The sequence below is a fragment of the Oncorhynchus mykiss genome, chromosome 16 (assembly GCF_057628025.1).
Source record: "Oncorhynchus mykiss isolate SJ-2025 chromosome 16, ASM5762802v1, whole genome shotgun sequence".
NCBI classification, from domain to species: domain Eukaryota; kingdom Metazoa; phylum Chordata; class Actinopteri; order Salmoniformes; family Salmonidae; genus Oncorhynchus; species Oncorhynchus mykiss.
In genome coordinates this window covers 60,527,852-60,551,672 of record NC_143037.1, presented here as the reverse complement: position 1 = coordinate 60,551,672, position 23,821 = coordinate 60,527,852, and the positions used below count along the sequence as shown (strand labels likewise).

The following is a 23,821-nucleotide window of genomic DNA, read 5'->3' as shown; positions in this document are numbered from 1 at the left end:
TTATCATAAAATATGATTACATAGTACCTGTCTTGACTGCATCAAACTGGGAGAAGCTAGTTAAGCTAACGTTAGCTAGCTAGGCTAATTGAGGCTGCAGTGCATTCGCTTTTTCATCCTACAGTTACAAATGCAACTCCATTTAGAATATTAATTAGCAACCTACCTGTTGGCTCTTGGTTGTTGTAGCCTATCCTTCTCCTTTTAATTCTGTCATTTTAATTCCATCTTCCATTGATTAAATATCTCCTAATTTTGCCACACACGGAGGCTCTATGACTGTAGCCTAGTACCGCTTTGATGTTTTACGATTGGCCAACAACAAGCTACTCGCGTCACGCTCCACACTCGTGAAAAGCAAGAGCAGCAGCATAGATTACTGCAGCAGTCACATTCTGATCTGTAAGGGGCCTTCCGGACAAGTCATTTAAAATTACATATACCCAAGACAATCATAGCAGATTCGACCCAGACCCGTGACATTCTTTACACTTCTGGATCCGGACCCACTCGGGTCAGTCTCGGCTATTCGGGTACAGGTGGATGTGTGAAGACCTCTAGCTACAGGGGGAAGGGGAGAGGAAGGAAGATATGTCTGTTTTAGGGCTGTGAAATTAAACTTTTTTTTTTAGAAAGTTAATCAAATAAAATGTTATTGCTCGCATACACTATTTAGCCGATGTTATTGCAGGTGTAGCGAAATGCTTGTGTTCCTAGCTCCAACTGTACAGTAATATCTAACAATTCACAACAATACACACATCTAAAAAGTAAAAATCCTCAGATTTGCTGTGATTTAAGATTAAATTTAAGATTTTTCATACAAAAAACATTACAGGAATATTGACGTCTGGATTTTGTCTAAAGTAACAAAATTAGGTACAGTTGAAGTCGGAAGTTTACATACACTTAGGTTGGAATCATTAAACTCGTTTTTCAACCACTCCACAAATTTCTTGTTAACAAATTATAGTTTTGGCAAGTCGGTTAGGACATGTACTTTGTGCATGACAAGTAATTTTTCCAACAATTGTTTACAGACAGATTATTTAACTTATAATTCACTATATCACAATTCCAGTGGGTCAGAAGTTTACATACACTAAGTTGTCTGTGCCTTTAAACAGCTTGGAAAATTCCAGAAAATTATGTCATGGCTTTAGAAGCTTCTGATAGGCAAATTGACATCATTTGAGTCAATTGGAGGTGTACCTGTGGATGTATTTTAAGGCCTACCTTCAAACTCAGTGCCTCTTTGCTTGACATCATGGGAAAATGAAAAAGAATCAGCCAAGACCTCAGAAAAAAAATTGTAGACCTCCACAAGTCTGGTTCATCCTTGGGAGCAATTTCCAAATGCCTGAAGGTACCACGTTCATCTGTACAAACAATAGTACGCAAGTATGGACACCATGGGACCACGCAGCCGTCATACCGCTCAGGAAGGAGATGCATTCTGTCTCCTAGAGATGAATGTACTGTACTTTGGTGCGAAAATTGCAAATCAATCCCAGAACAACAGCAAAATACCTTGTGAAGATGCTGGAGAAACCGGTACAAAAGTATCTATATCCACAGTAAAACGAGTCCTATATCGACATAACCTGAAAGGCTGCTCAGCAAGGAAGAAGCCACTGCTCTAAAACCGCCATAAAAAAGCCAGACTACGGTTTGCAACTGCACATGTGGATAAAGATTGTACTTTTTGGAGAAATGTCCAAAAATAGAACTGCTTGGCCATAATGACCATTGTTATGTTTGGAGGAAAAAGGGGGATGCTTGCAAGCTGATTAACACCATCCCAACCGTGAAGCACGGGGGTGGCAGTGTAACAGTTGTTAAAGTACTATGGGAATTTCACCAGGTTCATATATTAATATGTTGTGTTGATTTGTTATGCATGCCTGCATCCTGGGAGAAGGGGAGTGTGTACTTACGTTTTGCCCGGCGTGCTCGTGCTCAAATCATTTTGATGCACTGAGAGAGGTAGGCACGCTTTTTCTGTCTTCAGAAAAGTTGGATTATTTTAAGTACAAAGTCATACACACAGTGTTTTGTTCATGAATAATGATGTGTATTTAGAGGTTACTCTTTTTAGGATGACATCAACATTCTGAATTCAACATGTGGTTAATAGCTAGCTAAGGTATTAGCAGGCTATCGTATGTGTGAACGATGGCTAGCTCCTCGAATGATCCTAGTCCCTCCTATTGTGCATCTGTTGTAGAAAGAGGCGACGATTCTCAGAACATATGTGCTCTACAAATATTTTATTTCCTTTTGGATGCAGATGCAGGATGCAGAGAGTGAGTTCTGCTTTATTAAAACTACCTGATCTCCAAAGTCCACGTCTATAGTCTCAATCAACCACACACAACGCAGAGTTACAGCGGTGCAGTATAGCACCGGTTACAGCAGCATCATGTTGTGGGGGTGCTTTGCTGCAGGAGGGACTGGTGCAAATAGATGGCATCATAAGGAGGGAAATTGTGGATTTATTGAAGCAACATCTCAAGAGATCAGCCAGGAAGTTAAAGCTTGGTCGCAAATGGGTCTTCCAAATGGACAATAACTCCAAGCATACTTCCAAAGTTGTGGCAAAAGGGCTTAAGGACAACAAAGTCAAGGTATTGGAGTGGCCATCACAAAGCCCTGACCTCAATCCCATAGAACATTTGTGGGCAGAACTGAAAAAGTGTGTGCGAGCAAGGAGGCCTACAAACCTGACTCAGTTACATCAGCTCTGTCAGGAGGAATGGGCCAAATTTCACCCAACTTATTGTGGGAAGCTTGTGGTAGGCTACCTGAAACATTTGACCCAAGTTAAACCATTTAAAGGAAATGCTACCAAATACTAATTGAGTGTATGTAAACTTCTAACCCACTGGGAATGTGATGAAATAAATAAAAGCTGAAATAAATAATTCTCTCTACTATTATTCTAACATTTCACATTCTTAAAATAAAGTGGTGATCGTAACTGACCTAAGACAGGGAATTTTTACTAGGATTAAATGTCAGGAATTGTGAAAAACTGAGTTTAAATGTATTTGGCTAAGGTGTATGTAAACTTCCAACTTCAACTGTACTTTGAGAAAGCACACTTTCTTTAACCTGAATGTCAACTTGTTTTATATTGCATTGTTGTTTTTAGCTGTATAGATTATGTATTTGGGACGTTTTAAGCGTATTTTCAACACTTTCAGTCAATGCGATCAATTACAATAGAAAAAAATGTCTACACTCAAATTAAAACTGAACTTGAGTAAACTAATTAACTCTGACAGACGATGTCCAGTCAGTATACTCACTGAGCAGTATGATGATACAGATGAGTATGGCTATGATGGCTCCAGTCCCCAGTCCAGCAGCAGCCACAGCCCCGACCAGGGTGCAGTCTCCGTTCTCATCACACGGACACACCTTGACCTTTATAATGGACCTGTTGGAGAGAGGAGGGTTCCCCGAGTCGCTCACAATCACAGGCACCTCATACACCCCAGGCTTCAGATACTGGATCCGCAAACTCAACCGGGCATAGTCACCTGGGAAGGGGAGGGGAGAGACACATACTGTTAATACCCAATATCAAAACACTCAAACACTTTTTTTTAGGCACGGCCTCTAACCCTTCTTAGGCACTGCCTCTTCTACCCCCCAATCTACATCTGGTGGTCCCCTCACCGTTGAGACGTGACACAGTCCAGTTACGTCGTATGCTGGCGGGGAAGGTGGGCAGCTCGAATACAAAGGGTCCTACGTTGGGGTCCGTGTCTGAGTCTGCAGCCGTGATGTTGATGCCGGCGTTGCGGTTGATGCGTTCACAGATCTGAGACTCGCGGGGCAGCAGAGATGGAGCGTTGTCATTCACATCTATCAGATAGATCTGGAGGGTTCCTGTACCGCTGGCCATGGGAGAGCCTGGGAGGAGGACAGGAGAGGGGGAGAGTGGAGGAGAAGAAGAGGAGGGAAGAGAGAGAGTGGAAGAAGAGGCAGGAGAGGGGAAGAGGAGAGGGGGAGATGAGGTAAGGGAAGAGGCTATTGTTACTGTTGTTATTGTTAAGCAAACATTTACGGCCATGCATGTCTCACACACATACACACACACACACATGGCCACACAGCCACACACTGATCAGAACTCTCACTGCCCTTTCCAATGAGAGTTCAGAGAGACAGTGTAGGAAGATAGACAGAACTAGAGAAAAGGAGAGTGGAAGTGGAGATGAAGAAGATGTCATGGATGAGAGGGAAAGAAAGCCAGAAAGAGAGAGATGTATATATACAGAGAGATAAGAGTGTATCTCCTGTAATGAGAGAGAGAGAGAGAGAGAGAGAGAGCTTCCTGGACAAAATGTTTCACTGTAATAGTGAAGGTGTAAACTTGGCAGTATATTTCACCTCTCAGCTTCCCAAACAAATCTAAGCAGACAAGCTAAGAAAATGAACAACAAAAGATAATTACTTGAAGAATGCAAAAACCTAAGAAAGAGATTGAGAAACCTATCCAAACAAAAACAGAAAACCTGAGCCGAAGCCTTCACTATGCTGAATCACTAAAACAATACAGAAATGCACAATGGAAATAGAAGGAACAGCACGTCAGAAATCAGCTCAATGTAATTGAAGAATCCATCAAATCTAACCACTTCTGGGAAAATTTGAACACACCAAACAAACAACATGAAGACTTACAGTATCTATCCAAAACAGAAATGTATGGATAAACCACTTCTCCAATTGTTTTGGCTCCATAATAAAGAACAAAACAGCAAAAACATATACATGATCAAATACAAATCTTAGAATCAACTATTAAAGGTCCTACAGCAACACCTAGATCTTCTGCACAGATTCTGTCACACCTGGGCGCTGACAGTAAATCTCAGTAAGACAAAAATAATGGTGTTCCAAAAAAGGTCCAGTTGCCAGGACCACAAATACAAATTCCATCTAGACACCATTGTCCTAGAGCACACAAAAAACTATATGTACCTTGGCCTAAACATAGCCACAGGTAACTTCCACAAAGATGTGAAAGAGCTGAGAGACAAGGCAAGAAGGGCCTTCTATGCCATCAAAAGGAACATAGAATTTTACATACCAATCAGGATCTGGCAAAAATACTTGAATCAGTTATAGAACACATTGCCCTTTATGGTTGTGAGGTCTGGGGTCTGCTCACCAACCAATAATTCACAAAATGGGACAAACACCAAATTGAGACTGTTTACAAGGTAAAACACCAAATAATGCATGCAGAGCAGAATTAGGCCGATACCCACTAATAAACCAAATCCAGAAAAGAGCTGTTAAATTCTACAACTACCCAAAATGAAGCCATTCCCAAACTTTCCATAACAAAGCCATCACCTACAGAGAGATGAACCTGGAGAAGAGTCCCCTAAGCAAGCTGGTCCTGGGGCTCTGTTCACAAACACAAACAGAGCCCCAGGACAGCAACACAATTAGACCCAACCAAATCGTGAGAAAACAAAAAGATCATTACTTGACACATTGGAAAGAGTTAACAAGAAACAGAGCAAACTAGAATGCTATGTCCTTAAACAGAGAGTGCACAGTGGCAAAATACCTGACCACTGTGACTGACCCAAAATGAAGGAAAGCTTTGACTATATACAGAATCAGTGAGCATAGCCTTGCTATTGAGAGGCGCTGCCGTAGGCAGACATGGCTTTCAAAAGAAGACAGGCACACTGCCACTTCCTAACCATGTGCACACTGCCACTTCCTAACCTCCTGCCAAATGTATGACCATATTAGAGACACATATTTCCATCAGATTACACAGACCCACAAAGAATTTGAAAACAACTCCCACATCTACTGGGTGAAATACCACAGTGTGCCATCACAGCAGCAATATTTGGGACCTGTTGCGACACGAAAAGGGCAACCAGTGAAGAACAAACACCATTGTAAATACAACCCATATACACAACCCACATTTATGTTGAACTATTTTCCCTTTTGTACTATTTGCACAACTATTTTATCTATTTCACTTGCTTTGGAAATATAAACATGTGTTTCCCATGCCAATAAAGCCCTTTGAATTGAAAGAGCGAGCGAGCGAGAGAGTGAGCGAGAGAGTGAGCGAGAGAGAGAGAGAGAGAGAGAGAGAGCTGCTGACATTTGGCTGTGACATTTGGCTGTTCAACCTCCCCTTATTTCATACAGCCAAATCCCTCTCATCACAACCCATCTCCCTACATACACAGCTCACACACTCACCAGAGACATAATATAACACAATAAAACAGTCCGTGGATATTTTCTCTGAGGTGTGTGTGTGTGTGTGTGTGTGTGTGTGTGTGTGTGTGTGTGTGTGTGTGTGTGTGTGTGTGTGTGTGTGTGTGTGTGTGTGTGTGTAAATGTATACATACACAATATGAAGGCCATTTTTAATGATTGAGTGGACAGATGGAACATAGAATTCAGGGAAAGAAGGAAGAGAGAAAAGGCCTTCAGCAATCAGAGAGACAGGACAAGAAAGACAGAACGACAAAGTACAGCAAGAGGAAAGAGAACAAGTCAAAATGTGTAATACAGAGGAAGAGATAGAGTATACTAGAGAAAAAGAGAGTAATGTGTGTGTCAAATATAAAGAAAGTTAGAGACTGTCTGTCTCAGACTAAATGAGAGAGAGAGAGACTGTGTTCAGCAGTACTATCAGCTCAATGCTGTTTATTGAGAGTTTTTGTCAGGGGGGTGGTGACCCTTGCTGAATCCAATTAGGAGTAATTTCCCTGCTACGCCCCGCTGGCTCAGCCAATGGTTAGTGGGGAAGTGTCCCAGAACCAAGCCCGGGACAGAGATAAGAGCTCTGTCATTTACCAAAGATTTATGTAAAGCTCACAGATCTGGCAATTAAACTTGGCAACGGTGCAAGACATTTGACAAAGATGGAGAAGGAGGGGGGGAGTGAGATAAAGAGTACTACAGAGGAGCGGGAGAGAGAAAGAGAGAGGAGGGAGAGGGGTACCAGAGGAAGATAAACTTATTACTCTTCTGTTAAGGCTAACTGGGAGTAGGCCACGGAAACCCCTAAAGTGGAGAATAAAAGTAAAAATGTGGGTTATAAAATGGAATATTAAGGATATCCTGCAGTTCTGATCATTTACATCAGTTACCAGTTCATAACCCTTGACCTTATCAGCAACAGCAGGAGGCTGGCTAACTGACAGGCGAAGAAGTCAAACAGGAGGCATGACATTTAACATGTGGGGATTATCATCTCAATGTTGGCTCTTGTTCAGTACTAGTCTCCAATACTATGATGACCATATTCACCACCAGCAGAGGTGTGTAAACCGGGTAGCTACCATACAGTATGTTCTCTGTAGTCTGCATGGTGACAAAAGGACCATACTGTATGTTCTCCTTTCATCAAGTCTGTGGATACTATGTCCCCTGTCTGGTGGTTTACTGTCCCCTGTCTGGCGGTTTCCTGTCCCATGTCCGGCGGTTCAGTTCCCCTGTCTGGAGGTTTACTGTCCCCTGTCTGGCGGTTTACTGTCCCCTGTCTGGCGGTTTACTGTCCGATGTCTGGTGGTTTACTGTCCCCTGTCTGGCGGTTTACTGTCCCCTGTCTGGTGGTTTACTGTCCCCTGTTTGGGGGTTTACTATCCCCTGTCTGGCGGTTTAGTTCCCCTGTCTGGCGGTTTAGTTCCCCTGTCTGGCGGTTTAGTTCCCTGTCTGGCGGTTTTGTTCCCCTGTCTGGCGGTTTAGTTCCCCTGTCTGGTGGTTTAGTTCCCCTGTCTGGTGGTTTAGTTCCCCTGTCTGGTGGTTTAGTTCCCCTGTCTGGTGGTTTAGTTCCCCTGTCTGGTGGTTTAGTTCCCCTGTCTGGTGGTTTAGTTCCCCTGTCTGGTGGTTTAGTTCTCCTGTCTGGTGGTTTAGTTCTCCTGTCTGGTAGTTTAGTTCTCCTGTCTGGTGGTTTAGTTCTCCTGTCTGGTGGTTTAGTTCCCCTGTCTGGTGGTTTAGTTCCCCTGTCTGGTGGTTTAGTTCCCTGTCTGGCGGTTTAGTTCCCCTGTCTGGTGGTTTACTTCTCCTGTCTGGTGGTTTAGTTTCCCTGTCTGGTGGTTTACTGTCCCCTGTCTGGTGGTTTAGTTCCCTGTCTGGTGGTTTAGTTCCCCTGTCTGGTGGTTTAGTTCCCCTGTCTGGTGGTTTAGTTCTCCTGTCTGGTGGTTTAGTTCCCCTGTCTGGTGGTTTAGTTCCCCTGTCTGGTGGTTTAGTTCCCCTGTCTGGTGGTTTAGTTCTCCTGTCTGGTGGTTTAGTTCTCCTGTCTGGTGGTTTAGTTCTCCTGTCTGGTGGTTTAGTTCCCCTGTCTGGTGGTTTAGTTCTCCTGTCTGGCGGTTTAGTTTGTTAATCCCAGTCATGTATGGGGGACATGTGGAAGCAGCTTGCTGAGGCTGATAGGAGAATTATGGGAGGTTTAACCAGCTAAATAAATAATTATGTTTGTGTAAATTCCTCAAAAGGATTTGTAATAATGTTTTTTTCTTCATGTCGGCTAAAAGATTTCAGGTGTGAAGAAAGGGCTTCTAGCAAGCCTCCCTTATGTTCTTTAAAGAAGAAATAAACAAATCCATAGGCGGGTTAAAACAGATGTTTGTGTAGGTGACAGCCATGATAATATGTTAGCTCTCTCTGACTGTGTTTCTCTCCTAAATACTGTACCCCCCCCCCCCCCGCTTTATCTTTCTGCCTCCTCTCATCCTCCCTTCTTCCCTCCACCCCCAGCGCTTCCATAATCCCTCTCACTTTATCACTGCAGACATTCCCCCTACACCCACACAGTCTGCAACACATACACACACACACACACACACACACACACACACACACACACACACACACACACACACACACACACACACACACACGCAGCCACAATTTCCCAATAATAGCACCGGTGGCGCACCTAAAACTGTGATCTAAATAATGAGAAGGAAGAGACAGGTGAATACAGAAGTGGAGTGCAGAGACAACACGTCACAAGGAACTTTCATAGGGTCAGAGGCTTTGAAAAAGTGTGCAAGGAGAGGGACAGAGAAGAAGAAATGGAAAACGAGAAGGGAAAGGAAAGGAGAGAAAAAGAGAAAGTGCGAGCGGAGGCATGGAAATTAAGGGAGCGTGTCAGCCCTAATGGGTTTGCTGTCTAATCCCCCCCTGTGCTGCAGGAAACAACACAGGAAGTACACGTCATGGTCTCTGAAGTTGTCAATCACTGTTAACATGCACACACGCACGCACAAGCAATGTCAATCATGCTTCAAAGCCGTCCCAACTTTAGGTAAACACACCAATGCACTGCATGTCACTGATAAGGCACTTTGGGAGGGGGAAAGCACTCGGTTTGCTTCCGCATGAGAAAAAAAAAAGTGTTTTTGTTAGCTGTGATTGAGTTTGTGCTCGGTTAAGCTTGAGCTTTGACTGGGTGGCAGAACAAACTGGATGTCCCACACTCAATGCCATGGGCAGAGGAGAAAGGAAGAAAGGAGGAAAAGAGAGGAGAGATGGAGCGAGAGAAGAAAGGACAACGGATCGATACAGCATGACTAGCTCTCGGTAACCAAGAGTTTCCGCTCTAACTCAGCTGTAGTCATGCCTCTGCTCAACCCCGTGGGACCACGTTTTTCTTCAGCATATCATCTCTTCTTTCTCTCTGTCATCTCTTTCTGACACACACACACAGTGGACACAGTCTCACCGTTATCGACTGCGAGGAAGGTGGCTTCGTAGATGTTGTTTTTGACGAAGATGGACTCTCTGTCCAGGGTTGCCGTGGTGACGATCTGACCGTTGGTGGTGTTGATGGACAGCCACTCAGCCGGGTCGGCCAGCTTAGAATACCTGGACAGACAGAGGGAGGAAACAAGTTGAAAGAAAGTACACATATTGTACTCACTCTTCATCTGCAAGAAGGAGGAGGAGGAGGGTAGCATGTTAACCCTTTACACTTCGTGGAATTTGGCTTATATGGATTGGGCTAAATTGAAATGTTTCTTACAGAAGAAATATGAAAATGCATAACAATTGTAGCAATTGAAAGGAAACAGTTTGGAGATTATGGGAAGATTATTAGACTAAAAGGTGAGGACACAACAGTTCACCTGACAAGACTGAATCCAATCATTACACTGTTGATTTTATGTAATGGCCAGCCACCACAGGCTAATAGGGATTTTCCCCCTTTACTCTAATCAGACTGAAACTTTATCAGTTGAAAGTATACATAAATAAGATATTATTGTATTACAAATTGTATTTATTTTAACATTTAAATACGCGAATTAGGCAAACCATGCTTTAAATGTGCGCTAATTTGCATATTATGAGAATCTGTTTTTCAACACATTGCTTCAAGGCAGAATGTTTTTTTTTTTTAAATTGTGATAAGACACCCAATGGTCAGACTTTTACAGATCAGTTTATCAAAATATTGTCATTTCATGGAATTATTTAAAAAACACTATTCACATGTATGATGGATGCATATTTTTCTTATATTTACACATACAATGACAAAAGTCTGACTATAAGACCTAAGAACCTGTGTGTGGAATAATGGGAATGTACGTCCTTTGAAGACTGAGAAATGAATTGGCGCACAGGGAACATGTCATTTTGAGAAAATGGCCGATAAAGGTAGGCTAATGCAATTGAAATGTACTTTCCATAAATATGACCATTTATGTCACGTTAATTAAACTCTTATTCATTTATCACTTCTAAACTGACAAATAAAGATCAAATATACCTTTTACAAATACATTAGCACGTTTAATACATTTGTTTCAAGCAATAGAGCATATGCTTTGAATACTGGTCTGTTGGGCAAATATGCAGTTTGTTCAATCTGTCACGTGCAAGGATTTTGTATGGCTGTTGAAATGTGCAGAACATTAATCAGCTATACCTGCTGTTATGTTTGTTCCTTATATAATGACAAACTGGGGTGTAGGTTTAACTACTTTCAATGAACATATACTTCAGCTAGAAAATTCCATGTTTAGCCATGCAAGGCGTTCTTTAACCATCCGCCTCCCGCATAGCCTGCTGGGTAACGTAGTCTAAATGTTATTAACAGATAACAACACACCTGCCTCATATGTAAGGCCCACTGAGTTGTTGCTGGGGATGCTTTACTTTCTTGACTGTCATGAGAACTGCGCCTACGTTTGGCAGACTCCATTGAAGCAGCATCAGCTCTCACAACTCCTCTCTAATTGCTCCAGTGTCACCAAAGTGCTTGTAAATGAACACTTTGTTCATCACATTTGTTATAGTAGTGGCTCCCTCATCGACCGTGGGTACTGCCATACTGGCTGCTCCGTCAATGTGCCTTTTGCCCACGAAGACAGTTTTGGGGCATTGCGACCATATTACAGAGTTCAGACATTCATTTGCATTCTGGGTTCCTCCGTGCTACATGCTTTTGAGGACGTTATCATTTGACATCCTATGATATACAGGTACAATTTTATGTGCAACCTCACTACTACAAAATGTATGGCCTCCAAGGTTTTTGTGACAGGGTGGATTTTCACAATTTTCTATGGCTCGCTGGTACCAGCACCAATCCATACACCTATCCCATAGTTGGAAGTGAATCCTCTCTTGTGCCAAGTGCAATCGAAGGATACATTAATGTCTATGATGGAATCCTCATCCTCCTTCAGCAACTGCTATGTCTGGCTCTATATCTGCTCTTCTAATTGTCCTGGCAGCTCTCTCTGAATCTCTGCAACTATAGTGGGTTGGAAAAAGTACTTATTATGTCTGTCGACATTACAGACATAACTGCAGGACTAAATATGAGCATATCAGCATGTATTTACTTTACGTAAAGCTAATTTCTCACTAATCACATTAGGCTACAGCCCTTATGACACTGTAGGCCTATGTGACAGTCTCATTGTATAGTTATGTTTTCCTATCACTCTGTTTTATTCACTTTGAATACATTTGCTGGAACAAGGAAATAAATCATATTTATACACAGCAAGTCACCCGTCAATAATGGGCCACTCTCCCTTCTTCTTTACCTGTCATTCTCCTCTCATGTCTCTGATATGAGCTGAGACGCAAGGAAGGAATCCCTAGGACTTTGCTTATTTTCTTTAGAGCTGCATAACCAAGTCCAAGTTCGAGGGCTAGAAGAACCATCCTCACATTTATATCAAATGCCACATCTCCCGTGGAGCACTCCTGCAGCCTAGAGGAAGTGTAAACACTCCTCCTAAATGCATCACGATCACCTTCACAGTCGGCACATTTTATCATGACAGAATTACAGAATCACTGGTTGGTGAAGTCTACGATGATTTTCAGTCCAGTGTTTAGACAATTTGGGCAAATCAAATGATGTAAAAGTGTATTTGAGACATGTGGAATAAAAGCCACTATTGGCTGGCTGCTGTCTGGTTGATCGCTGCAAGTGGTCATATTCATCTCAACTAATTTGCATCTCAAAGCGCTGCTGCGGGCTACTTCATTTTCCTCCTCTATCTGTACTGCCTCGATCGGCGGATCAGGCAAATTGTTTCTTTCATTCACTGCTTTTCTCGCATTGATTAACTGAGATCGCCTGTTTTTATTCACATGCTGTAGGTATAATCTTCGAGAATTTCTCATTTTGTCAACTTTACAATCAACTTTACGTTGATTCTTCGCGGGAGATATTTTCAAACAAGCAAGCGCTTTGTGAGGCATTTTAACCAATCAGGTTGCCGGAAAGGACCTTTAAATTCCAGTAACCAATCAGATGTCAGGAAATTACTAATCTTTCAGAACGAAGCGCTATGTCTGCAATGGATAGAGCCATGTATGGACTAGCTAACGATATGCTCCGGAAAACAAGCTATTGAATGATACATGATTCAAAATAGCGGTGGAAGTTCTACGTGAAACATACTATCAAGAACGACATTTATGGTAGGTGTATTTGACGGAGTTGGGATAAAATGATACAAATAAAGTCTTTATATACATTATTGCCGATTTATTTGTACATTTTATGAAAGTATGGAAGTTATAGTTGTAAAATATCCCAAAATCAGAAAATTGACAGATGGAAGCAAAATAACAATTTTTGTCTGTGGTGCCTGGCCTTAATTTAGCATTTACTCTACTTTTCGCCACATTTGTTTAAAATGAAATCTGAAAATACTCTGGATACATTCCGTAACATGATAAGAATATTCTTGGAAAATGTGGAGTAGGTACAACATAAGACAAAAAATGACAAGAGTTTGAGTGAGACTAACTGGTGTCTCCAAGTGACCATACACCTCTCCAAAGTGTGCATAGTTCCTAAGTAATTTCGATGCACTTTTATGACTCAAAGAAGAGTATAATTATACAATGCTTTATAAGTCTTCAATTAAAAACTTTCACAGTCTCACTGCAGAATTAGACATTTACCCACGTTCTCCAAATGTCAAATTTCAATGTTGCTCCAAATGTCGTATTTCATGGGATGGTAGGGGACGCCATGTGCGACTGACGTGTTTTCCGTTTGCTCCCGTGATATTCTTAAAGTTGATGTGAATTTTGCAGCAGAACCGTATTTATTTTCAAATATTAATTTGGTGATCCCTTTACGTAAAAACCAAGACTACTTTGCTTCCGAATGTCAGCATGTCGACCAAACATAAGGTGAAAAGCATGACTTTGAGAAAACCTGGCCTACAAGACCCGCTCTCATCACCGCCCTCTCCTGAGTGAGGGCCCGGGGACGCACACTTTACCCGGGGGTGCGGCTTGGCCTGGCGGCGCTGAAATGAATATTCTCGAGGCCATCAAACTACTACGCTCTGAGATAGTTGAAATGAAAACACAGGTGGTTGCTACGATTGAGGCCAGAATACAGGAGGTTTCTGATACTTTAAAAGCAGATTTAACCATCCTGCGGAACGAGACTGTGCCAGCAATCACATTACTCAAAACAACAACTGCGTCACACACTACAACAATTGCAGCACTGGAGACCTCCGCTACTAATGTCTCCGACTTAACTACATCTCTGGAGGCTGAAGTTAAACGCCTAGCTGCGGATTTGAAAAAGGTGAAGGAGAGCTGTGTGAGTTTAGAGGGATTCTCTCGCCGCAATAATCTGAGACTTGTATCGGTCCCAGAGTCAGCGGAAATGCATCGCGCCACGGATTTCGTTTCAGGGCTGCTGAAGGATGTTCTTGCCTTAGATGAAGAGCCCCTAATTGATTGAGCCCACCGGTCGCTGCGCCCAAAGCCCTGGGATGGGGAGAGTCCCCGTGACATAATCCTTCGAGTGCACTTTTTTCATGAGAAGATGGAGATCCTCCGACGAGCCCGCAATACCACTCTGAGCTTTCAAGGACAGAGCTTCTCCATCTACCAGGACTACTCCCCCACTGTTTCCAGGCAGCGCGCAGCTTTCGGACAGGCCAAACGAGTACTTCGGGACCATCCAAGTGTGAAGTATGGACTGCGATTCCCGGCCCGTTTATGGATTTCTCATGAGGGTAAAGACTACACATTTGAATCTCCGGATGAGGCTATGGCTCACATTCAATGTCACATCAAGAAGTCTTGAACATGCTCACAGTTCAGCAACTGTTGCTTGCGAACTGTGGATAGTAAGTAACCCACCTGTGGTACAATTATGTTTAGATATAACAGGCTAGTCTTGTATAGTTGGCGAAATTATTCAGGCTTATTTGATGTGATCTAATGTTTTGACCATCTAGTGTGCGTGCCTTACAAGCATTCAGTCATTTTAATTGAATTGTATTGAGGTTTTACTTTACTCCTGTGTTTCTAGGCTGTCTCGCTCACCTATTTAGTTTGTTTACACATTGTCTCAGTGACTCAAAATATTTTTGGTTATTTGTTTACTGCATTCGTTTGCATTGACCCAGTAAACAGTACTGGGGGGGCAGGTTGAATTGTTCAGTTCTAATGTTGTCTTTTCTGTCTTTTTAGTTTTTTTTCTGTTTTTTTTTCTGTACTTTTTCCAAACATTTACCACCGTACATTATTACTCTGAGACAAGTTATTCTGGGGGTTTTGGGCGCTCATTGCTTTTCCATTCTATGCTCTAATGACAGGGTTGAATAACGGGAATGCCCAGAGGGGCCGAAATAATGCGATCAAGTACATTTCATGGAACACCAAAGGGGTTAACAACCCGGTGAAGCGTAAGAGGGTGTTGACACACTTAAAGGGTTTGAATGCAAATATTGCATTTCTACAGAGACTCACTTGAGGACTGGTGAGCATTTTAGGATGCGTAAGGACTGGGTTGGTCAAGTGTTCCACTCGAACTTTCATAGTAAATCAAGAGGTGCTGCTATTCTGGTTGATAAAGCTACTCCCTTTGTAGCTTCTGAGGTTATTGCTGATCCTAAGGGACGATACGTCATAGTAACCGGTGAACTGTTTTCTACCCCTCTTGTTTTGGCTAGTGTTTATGCTCCCAATTGGGATGACACAAGTTTAATTTCTTCCTTTCTGTCTGCTATTCCCAATTTAGATTCTCATTTGTTGATTTTAGGGGGGGGGGGGGGGATTTCAACTGTAAAATGTCCCCAGTTCTTGACAAGTCCTCACAAACAAATACAGGCCCATCTAAATGTGCCCTACTTATTCAATCCTTTCTTCAGAAATATGCTATGTTTGAGGCCTGGCGTTTCCTACATCCTACAGATAGACAGTATTCCTTTTATTCTCATGTTCATCAAACATACTCCCGGATTGATTTCTTCTTTTTGAACAAAAAACTTCTGCCTAACCTTTGGCAGTGTACTTACGAGAGTATTGTTATCTCTGACCATTCACCATTAGTTCTTGAACTAGAGTTTCCCCAGCGACCTCCTATGTGTTATCAATGGCGTGTCAACCCCATTTTACTCTCAGATAAGGAGTTTGTCAATTTCATTTATTCTGAAATCACCTTATTCCTAGAGACTAATTCAACACCAGGTATGTCCTGCTCTACCATATGGGAGTCTCTCAAAGCATACCTACGTGGCCAAATTATTTCTTATACAGCCAACCAAAACAGAGTTCGCTCCCAGCGACTTCGGGACCTGAGCGAGTCCATAGCCACATTGGATGAGAAATATGCTACGGATCCTTCCTCTGATCTGCATAAAGAGCGCCAACTACTCCAATCTGAATTTGATGAGCTTTCTACCAGGCAAGCTGAACAGTTACTCTTGCGAGCTCGATACAAAGTCTATGAACAAGGCGACAAGGCCAGTAAACTCCTTGCGCATCAGATCCGTAAATCTGAGGCCTCACGTTTGATCCCACAAATTAGGATCAATTATCAATTTAAACAATTTTACTCTGCGCTATACATCTCGGAATCCCCTCAAGACCCTTTGCTGATTGACTCCTTCATAAATGGCTTGAATATGCCTTCAATTGATACAGACTCCTATGACTGTCTAGAAGAATAATTTACGCTTGAGGAGATTGCAACAGCAGTGTCCGCAATGAAAAGTGGTAAATCACCGGGTCTGGATGGTTTTCCAACCGAATTTTACAGGACGTTTTCTGGTCTGCTTTGCCCATTCTTGTCTCAACTATTTGCAGAGTGCCTTAATACTTCAAAGCTACCGCCTAGTCTTTATCAGGCTTCAATTTCATTACTACTAAAGAAAAACAAAGACCCCCTGGAATGTGGATCCTATCGCCCAATCTCGCTTTTAAACTGTGATTACAAAATCCTAGCTAAGCTTCAAGCCATCCGTATGGAAGGCTTGCTGCACCAAGTAATACACTCTGACCAGACTGGCTTTGTGAGAAATAGGCATTTATTTTTCAATATTAGGCGCCTTATGAATATACTGTACTCCCCAGCGTCGGAGGACCCGGAGGTGGTGGTCTCACTTGATGCCGAAAAAGCGTTTGACCGTGTTGAGTGGGATTACCTAACAGCTGCCCTTTATAGATTTGGCTTTGGCCCCAAATTCATTGCGTGGATAAAGATTCTTTATTTTTCCCCCATGGCTTCGGTACGGACTAATAACTTGTCCTCTGAGTATTTTCCCTTGCACAGCGGATCCAGACAGGGTTGTCCACTCTCCCCCTTGTTGTTTGCTTTGGCAATCGAGCCTCTCGCCATTGCACTACGCTCTAATGATGCCATTCAAGGTATAATCAGGGCGGGCTGGGAGCAGAAAGTCTCGCTATATGCTGACGACCTCCTTTTGTTTATCTCCAACCCCGATACCTCATTGCCACGTGCCCTATCTGTTCTTAAAAAGTTTGGATCAATCTCAGGGTACATGAATCTAGGCAAGAGTGAGTTTTTTCCGGTAAACAAGGCTGCTTTAAAGTGCTCTTTTATAAGTTCTCAGTTTAGGATTGTCCGGGATCAATTCACCTACTTGGGAGTAAAAGTGACAAGGAAATATTCAAATTTGTTTCAGGAAAACTTTGTTGCTCTAGCAGACCGCTTGAAACAATCTTTAACTTTTTGGAATTCACTACCCCTTTCTCTTATCGGAAGGATTAATGTCATTAAAATGAATGTGTTGCCCAAATATTTATATTTATTTCAATGTTTACCCATTTTTATTCCAAAATATTTTTTTATTTCACTGGATCAAACATTCATGCATTTTATTTGGGATGGCAAGGTACCACGGATTGGTAGAAAACATTTACAGAAGCCTAGGTCATTGGCTCTACCAAATTTTCAGACTGGGCTGCAAATTTCAGAGCCGTTCTGTACTGGCTGCAGACTGATCCTACTGGCCCTAGACCACTCTGGGTCCAGATGGAGTCTGAATCGTGTAAACCTGCAGCACCTCTGTGTTGTGCTCGTCTCTCCCAGTCTCTCCCAGGCAAAAGTTGTGTCAACCCAATTGTAAAGCAGTCTCTTAAAATTTGGAATCAGTTCCGTTTAGCCTTTAGCCTCCGAGGCTTTTCTCTATCAGGCCCAATCAATCAGAACATTTTATTTCCTCCATCTTTGAATGATGGGGCTTTTGGCATTTGGCACTCACTAGGCCTCTCCTCGCTAGCCCAATTATTTTTTTTTGTTTGTTTTTACCCCTTTTTCTCCCCAATTTCGTGGTATCCAATTGTTGTAGTAGCTACTATCTTGTCTCATCGCTACAACTCCCGCAGGGACTCGGGAGAGACGAAGGTTGAAAGTCATGCGTCCTCCGATACACAACCCAACCAGCCGCACTGCTTCTTAACACAGCGCGCATCCAACCCGGAAGCCAGCCGCACCAATGTGTCGGAGGCTACACCGTGCACCTGGCAACCTTGGTTAGCGCGCACTGCGCCCGGCCCGCCACAGGAGTCACTGGTGCGCGATGAGACAAGGACATCCCTACCGACCAAGCCCTCCCTAACCCGGACGACGCTAGGCCAATTGTGCATCGCCCCACGGACCTCCCGGTCGTGGCCGGTTACGACAGAGCCTGGGCGCGAACCCAGGGACTCTGATGGCACAGCTGGCGCTGCAGTACAGCACCCTTAACCACTGTGCCACCCGGGAGGCTAGCCCAATTATTATTTGATGATACATTTACCTCTTTCTCTCAGCTGCAGGAAAAGTTCAATCTCCCCCAATCCCACTTTTTCCACTATCTCCAGACTAGAAACTTTGTCAGATCTAACACACCTGTATTTCCCAATAGGCCTGCGAATACAGCTATAGAGAGCATCTTGAAGTTGAACAAGCTTCCTAGGGGCGCAATTTCAGATGTATATGCAATCATTCATGACTTACTTCTTTGGTGCCTTTAAAGACTCGATGAGAAAAGGATTTGGGGGAGGAACTTGGGGAAGACGCCTGGGAATCTGTGCTGCACAGGGTGCACTCGTCCTCTTTTAACACTAGACACAGACTCATTCAATTCAAGGTGGTTAACCATATCCACTGGTCGGGGGCCAAACTTGGAAGAATATTCTCTGATTTTGATCCTACCTGTGTCAGATGTAAAGTGGAACCAGCCACACTGTTGCATATGTTTTGGGGGTGTCATAAACTGTCAGGTTTCTGGGAATTAATATTTAAATGTTTCTCTGATATATATGACACTGTTATAGATCCGTCTCCCCTTACAGCCCTTTTTGGAGTACTGCCCATGGGTACCCCCCTATCAAGAATCCAGTCGGACACTGTTGCTTATACAACTCTTTTAGCTAGACGGCTAATACTACAGAACTGGAAGATGGCAGCTCCCCCATCTTATAAATATTGGGTGAGAGATGTGTTGTGCTCTCTGAAACTAGAAAAAATGTAATTAAATTCACGTGGGAACCCCAAACTGTTTAATGAGGCTTGGGCTCCATTCCGGTCTTACTTTAAACAGACCATCCTCTGATGGCATTCCAATTAAAACTAAAATAAGTCTGTGACTTAAGGGTTGGAGGAGCTTCTCTCTGTGTTTTTGCTGGGGGGGGCATTAAGGTCCATGTGCTTATTGATTGTGATCCGCAGATGCCTTGTTCATCTTGCCCGGGCAGAGACTGAAGTGTGAGCTTGTTTTTTGTTTTTTATTTTTACATTTTGTTCACGCTTACATGAATAATCATTCTATTTTTTAATTTTTAATTTTAAAGCATTGTAAACTTTATTTTTGGTCCAGTGGATGGTCGGTCTGTGGCCATGACTCTCTGTGAGTGGTTGCATTTCTCCACCCTTATCCCTTGACTGTTTACAGGAACAATGGTGAGGTGATTGCTCTGTCCCTGTACTATAGATTGCTCTGTAGCCTTCTGCCTGGTGTGTTTAACTTGTCTAAAGTATGGTATCTTTAAAGCTATTTTTTTTATTTGTATTTTTATTTGTATTTTTTTTCTAGTTGAGTATATTATTTATATTGCTTTGTCTTGTCTGTGTGTGTGTGTGTGTGTGTGTGTAAAACTTCATAAACAGAGTTGAATTTTTTTTATTTTTAAATGTGGTATTTCATCGTGTTTTGTGCCACTGCTGCTCTGTATCGTTCCATTTCTCCAAATGTCAAATTTCAAAGTTAATGGTTAAGTTTAGGCACTCATTCCAAGTGGTTAAGGTAAGGGTTAATGGGCTACAACTGGGGTTGAACATGCAACCTTTTGATACAGAGTAGAGGTCGACCGAGGTGGCCGATTAATTAAGGCCGAGTTCAAGTTTTTATAACAATCGGTAATCGGCATTTTTGGACGCCGATTATGTCTGATTACATTGCATTTCACAAGGAAACTGCATGGCAGGCTGACTCCCTGTTACGCGAGTGCAGCAAGGAGCCAAGTTAAGATGCTAGCTAGCATTAAACTTATCTTATAAATGTCACGCCCTGGTCTAAGTATTTTGTGTTTTCTTTATTATTTTGGTCAGGCCAGGGTGTGACATGGGTTTATTATGTGGTGTGTTTTGTCTTGTTTTTTTTGTAGGTATTAGGATTGTGGTATAGTGGGGTTATCTAGAAAAGTCTATGGTTGCCTGAAGTGGTTCTCAATCAGAGGCAGGTGTTTATCGTTGTTTCTGATTGGGAACCATATTTAGGCAGCCATATTCTTTGAGTGTTTCGTGGGTGATTGTTCCTGTCTCTGTGTTTGTTTGCACCAGATAGGCTGTTTAGGTTTTCACGGTTCTTGTTTTGTTAGTTTGTTCATGTGTAGTTTCTTTATTAAAGAACCATGAATCTAAATAACCACGCTGCATTTTGGTCCACCTCTCCCTGGACGGAAGAAAACCGTAACAATAAAAAACAATCCATCTTCACATAATCACTAGTTAACTACACATGGTTGATATTATTAGGTTGCATAGAATCAATGCGGTACCTGTTAATTTATCATCGAATCACAGCCTACTTCGCCAAACGGGGGATAATTTAACAAAAGCACATTTGCGAAAAAAGCTCAATCGTTGCGCAATTGTACCTAACCATTAACATTTGTTTTAAAACTGCATATTTAGTTAAAATAAATGCATGTTAGCAGGAAATAATAATTAGGGAAAGTGTGTCACTTCTCTTGCGTTCATTGCACGCAGAGTCAGGGCATATGCAGCATTTTGGGCCACCTGTTAGATCCCTTACTTAAAAGGCAATTATAGTCAATGAACTAATCACTGATCATAATCTTGATGTGATTGGCCTGACAGAAACATGGCTTAAGCCTGATAAATTTACTGTATTATATGAGGCCTCACTTCCAGGTTACACTAGTGACCATATCCCCCGTGCATCCCACAAAGGCGGAGGTGTTGCTAACATTTACGATAGCAAATTTCAATTTACAAAAAATAAAATTACGTTTTCATATTTTGAGCTTCTAGTCATGAAATCTATGCAGCCTACTCAATCACTTTTTATAGCTACTGTTTACAGGCCTCCTGGGCCATATACAGCGTTCCTCGCTGAGTTCCCTGAATTCCTATCGGACCTTAATATTGACATGGAAAAGTCCACAGACCCACTGCAAAAAGCTTTCGGAGCCATCATCGACTCTGTGGGTTTTGTACAACATGTCTCTGGACCTACTCACTGTCACAGTCATACTCTGGACCTAGTTTTGTCCCATGGAATAAATGTTGTGGATCTTAATGTATTTTCCTCACAACCCTGGACTATCGGACCACCATTTTATTACGTTTGCAATCGCACCAAATCATCTGCTCAGACCCCAACCAAGGAGCATCAGAAGTCGTGCTTATAAATTCACAGACAACACAAAGATTCCTTGATGTCCTTCCAGACTCCCTCTGCCTACCCAAGGACGTCAGAGGACAAAAATCAGTTAACCACCTAACTGAGGAACTCAATTTAACCTTGCGCAATACCCTAGATGCAGTTGCACCCCTAAAAACTAAAAACATTTCTCATAAGAAACTAGCTCCCTGGTATACGGAAAATACCCGAGCTCTGAAGCAAGCTTCCAGAAAATTGGAACGGAAATGGCGCCACACCAAACTGGAAGTCTTCCGACTAGCTTGGAAAGACAGTACCGTGCAGTATCGAAGAGCCCTTACTGCTGCTCGATCGTCCTATTTTTCCAACTTAATTGAGGAAAATAAGAACAATCCAAAATGTATTTTTGATTCTGTCGCAAAGCTAACAAAAAAGCAGCATTCCCCAAGTGAGGATGGCATTCACTTCAGCAGTAATACATTAATTAACTTCTTTGAGGAAAAGAACATGATTATTAGAAAGCAAAGTACGGACTCCTCTTTAAATCTAGGTATTCCTTCAAAGCTCAGTTGTCCTGAGTCTGCACAACTCTGCCAGGACCGAGGATCAAGAGAGACACTCAAGTGTTTTAGTACTATATCTCTTGACACAATGATGAAAATAATCATGGCCTCTAAACCTTCAAGCTGCATACTGGACCCTATTCCAACTAACTACTGAAAGAGCTGCTTCCTGTGCTTGGCCCTCCTATGTTGAACATAATAAACGGCTCTCTATCCACCGGATGTGTACCAAACTCACTAAAAGTGGCAGTAATAAAGCCTCTCTAAATAAACTTCAGTTAGTGCTAAATACGGCTGCTAGAATCCTGACTAGAACCAAAATATTTGATAATATTACTCCAGTGCTAGCCTCCCTACACTGGCTTCCTGTCAAGGCAAGGGCTGATTTCAAGGTTTTACTGCTAACCTACAAAGCATTACATGGGCTTGCTCCTACCTATCTCTCTGATTTGGTTCTGCCGTACATACCTACACGTACGCTACGGTCACAAGACGCAGGCCTCCTAATTGCCCCTAGAATTTCTAAGCAAACAGCTGGAGGCAGGGCTTTCTCCTATAGAGCTCCATTTTTATGGAATGGTCTGCCTACCCATGTGAGAGACGCAAACTCGGTCTCAACCTTTAAGTCTTTATTGAAGACTCGTCTCTTCAGTGGGTCATATGATTGAGTGTAGTCTGGCCCAGGAGTGTGAAGGTGAACTGGCTGGCCGGTTCCCCTCTTTCCACTGGGATTCTCTGCCTCTAACCCTATTACAGGGGCTGATTCACTGGCTTACTGGTGCTCTTTCATGCCGTCCCGAGGAGGGGTGCGTCGCTTGCGTGGGTTGAGTCACAGATGTGATCTTCCTGTCTGGGTTGGCGCCCTCCCCTTGGGTTGTGCCGTGGCGGAGATCTTTGTGGGCTATACTTGGCCTTATCTCAGGATGGTAAGTTGGTGGTTGAAGATATCCCTCTAGTGGTGTGGGGGCTGTGCTTTGGCAAAGTGGGTGGGGTTATATCCTTCCTGTTTGGCCCTGTCCGGGTGTATCATCGGATGGAGCCACAGTGTCTCCTGACCCCTCCTGTCTCAGCCTCCAGTATTTATGCTGCAGTAGTTTATGTGTCGGGGGGCTAGGGTCAGTTTGTTATATCTGGAGTACTTCTCCTGTCTCATCCGGTGTCCTGTATGAATTTATGTATGCTCTTTCTAATTCTCTCTTTCTCTCTGTCTTTCTCTCTCTCGGAGGACCTGAGCCCTAGGACCATGCCTCAGGACTACCTGGCATGATGACTCCTTGCTGTCCCCAGTCCACCTGGCCGTGCTGCTGCTCCAGTTTCAACCGCTCTGCCTGCGGCTATCGAATCCTGACCTGTTCACCGGAAGTGCTACCTGTCCTAGACCTATTATTTGACCATGCTGGTAATTTACGAACATTTTAACATCTTGGCCATGTTCTGTTATAATCTCCACCCGGCACAGCCAGAAGAGGATTGGCCACCCCTCATAGCCTGGTTCCTCTCTAGGTTTCTTCCTAGGTTTTGGCCTTTCTAGGAAGTTTTTCCTAGCCAACGTGCTTCAACACCTGCATTGCTTACTGTTTGGGGTTTTAGGCTGGGTTTCTGTACAGC

The 23,821-nt window shown here is 42.9% G+C and overlaps 1 protein-coding gene across 3 annotated transcripts in view; it reads right to left on the bottom strand.

The window, feature by feature from the left end:
• The window catches only part of LOC110492389 (cadherin-4), a 571,662-nt gene that overhangs the window by 6,130 nt on the left and 541,711 nt on the right, over positions 1–23,821 (bottom strand). For all 3 annotated transcript variants that reach the window (XM_021566660.3, XM_090203554.1, XM_090203553.1), the window contains 3 exons: positions 9,734–9,876; positions 3,685–3,921; positions 3,312–3,545 (listed from right to left, as the gene is read on the bottom strand). In XM_021566660.3, the coding sequence (XP_021422335.3) occupies positions 3,312–3,545; positions 3,685–3,921; positions 9,734–9,876 (614 nt within the window). The remainder of the gene's footprint in view (positions 1–3,311; positions 3,546–3,684; positions 3,922–9,733; positions 9,877–23,821) is intronic.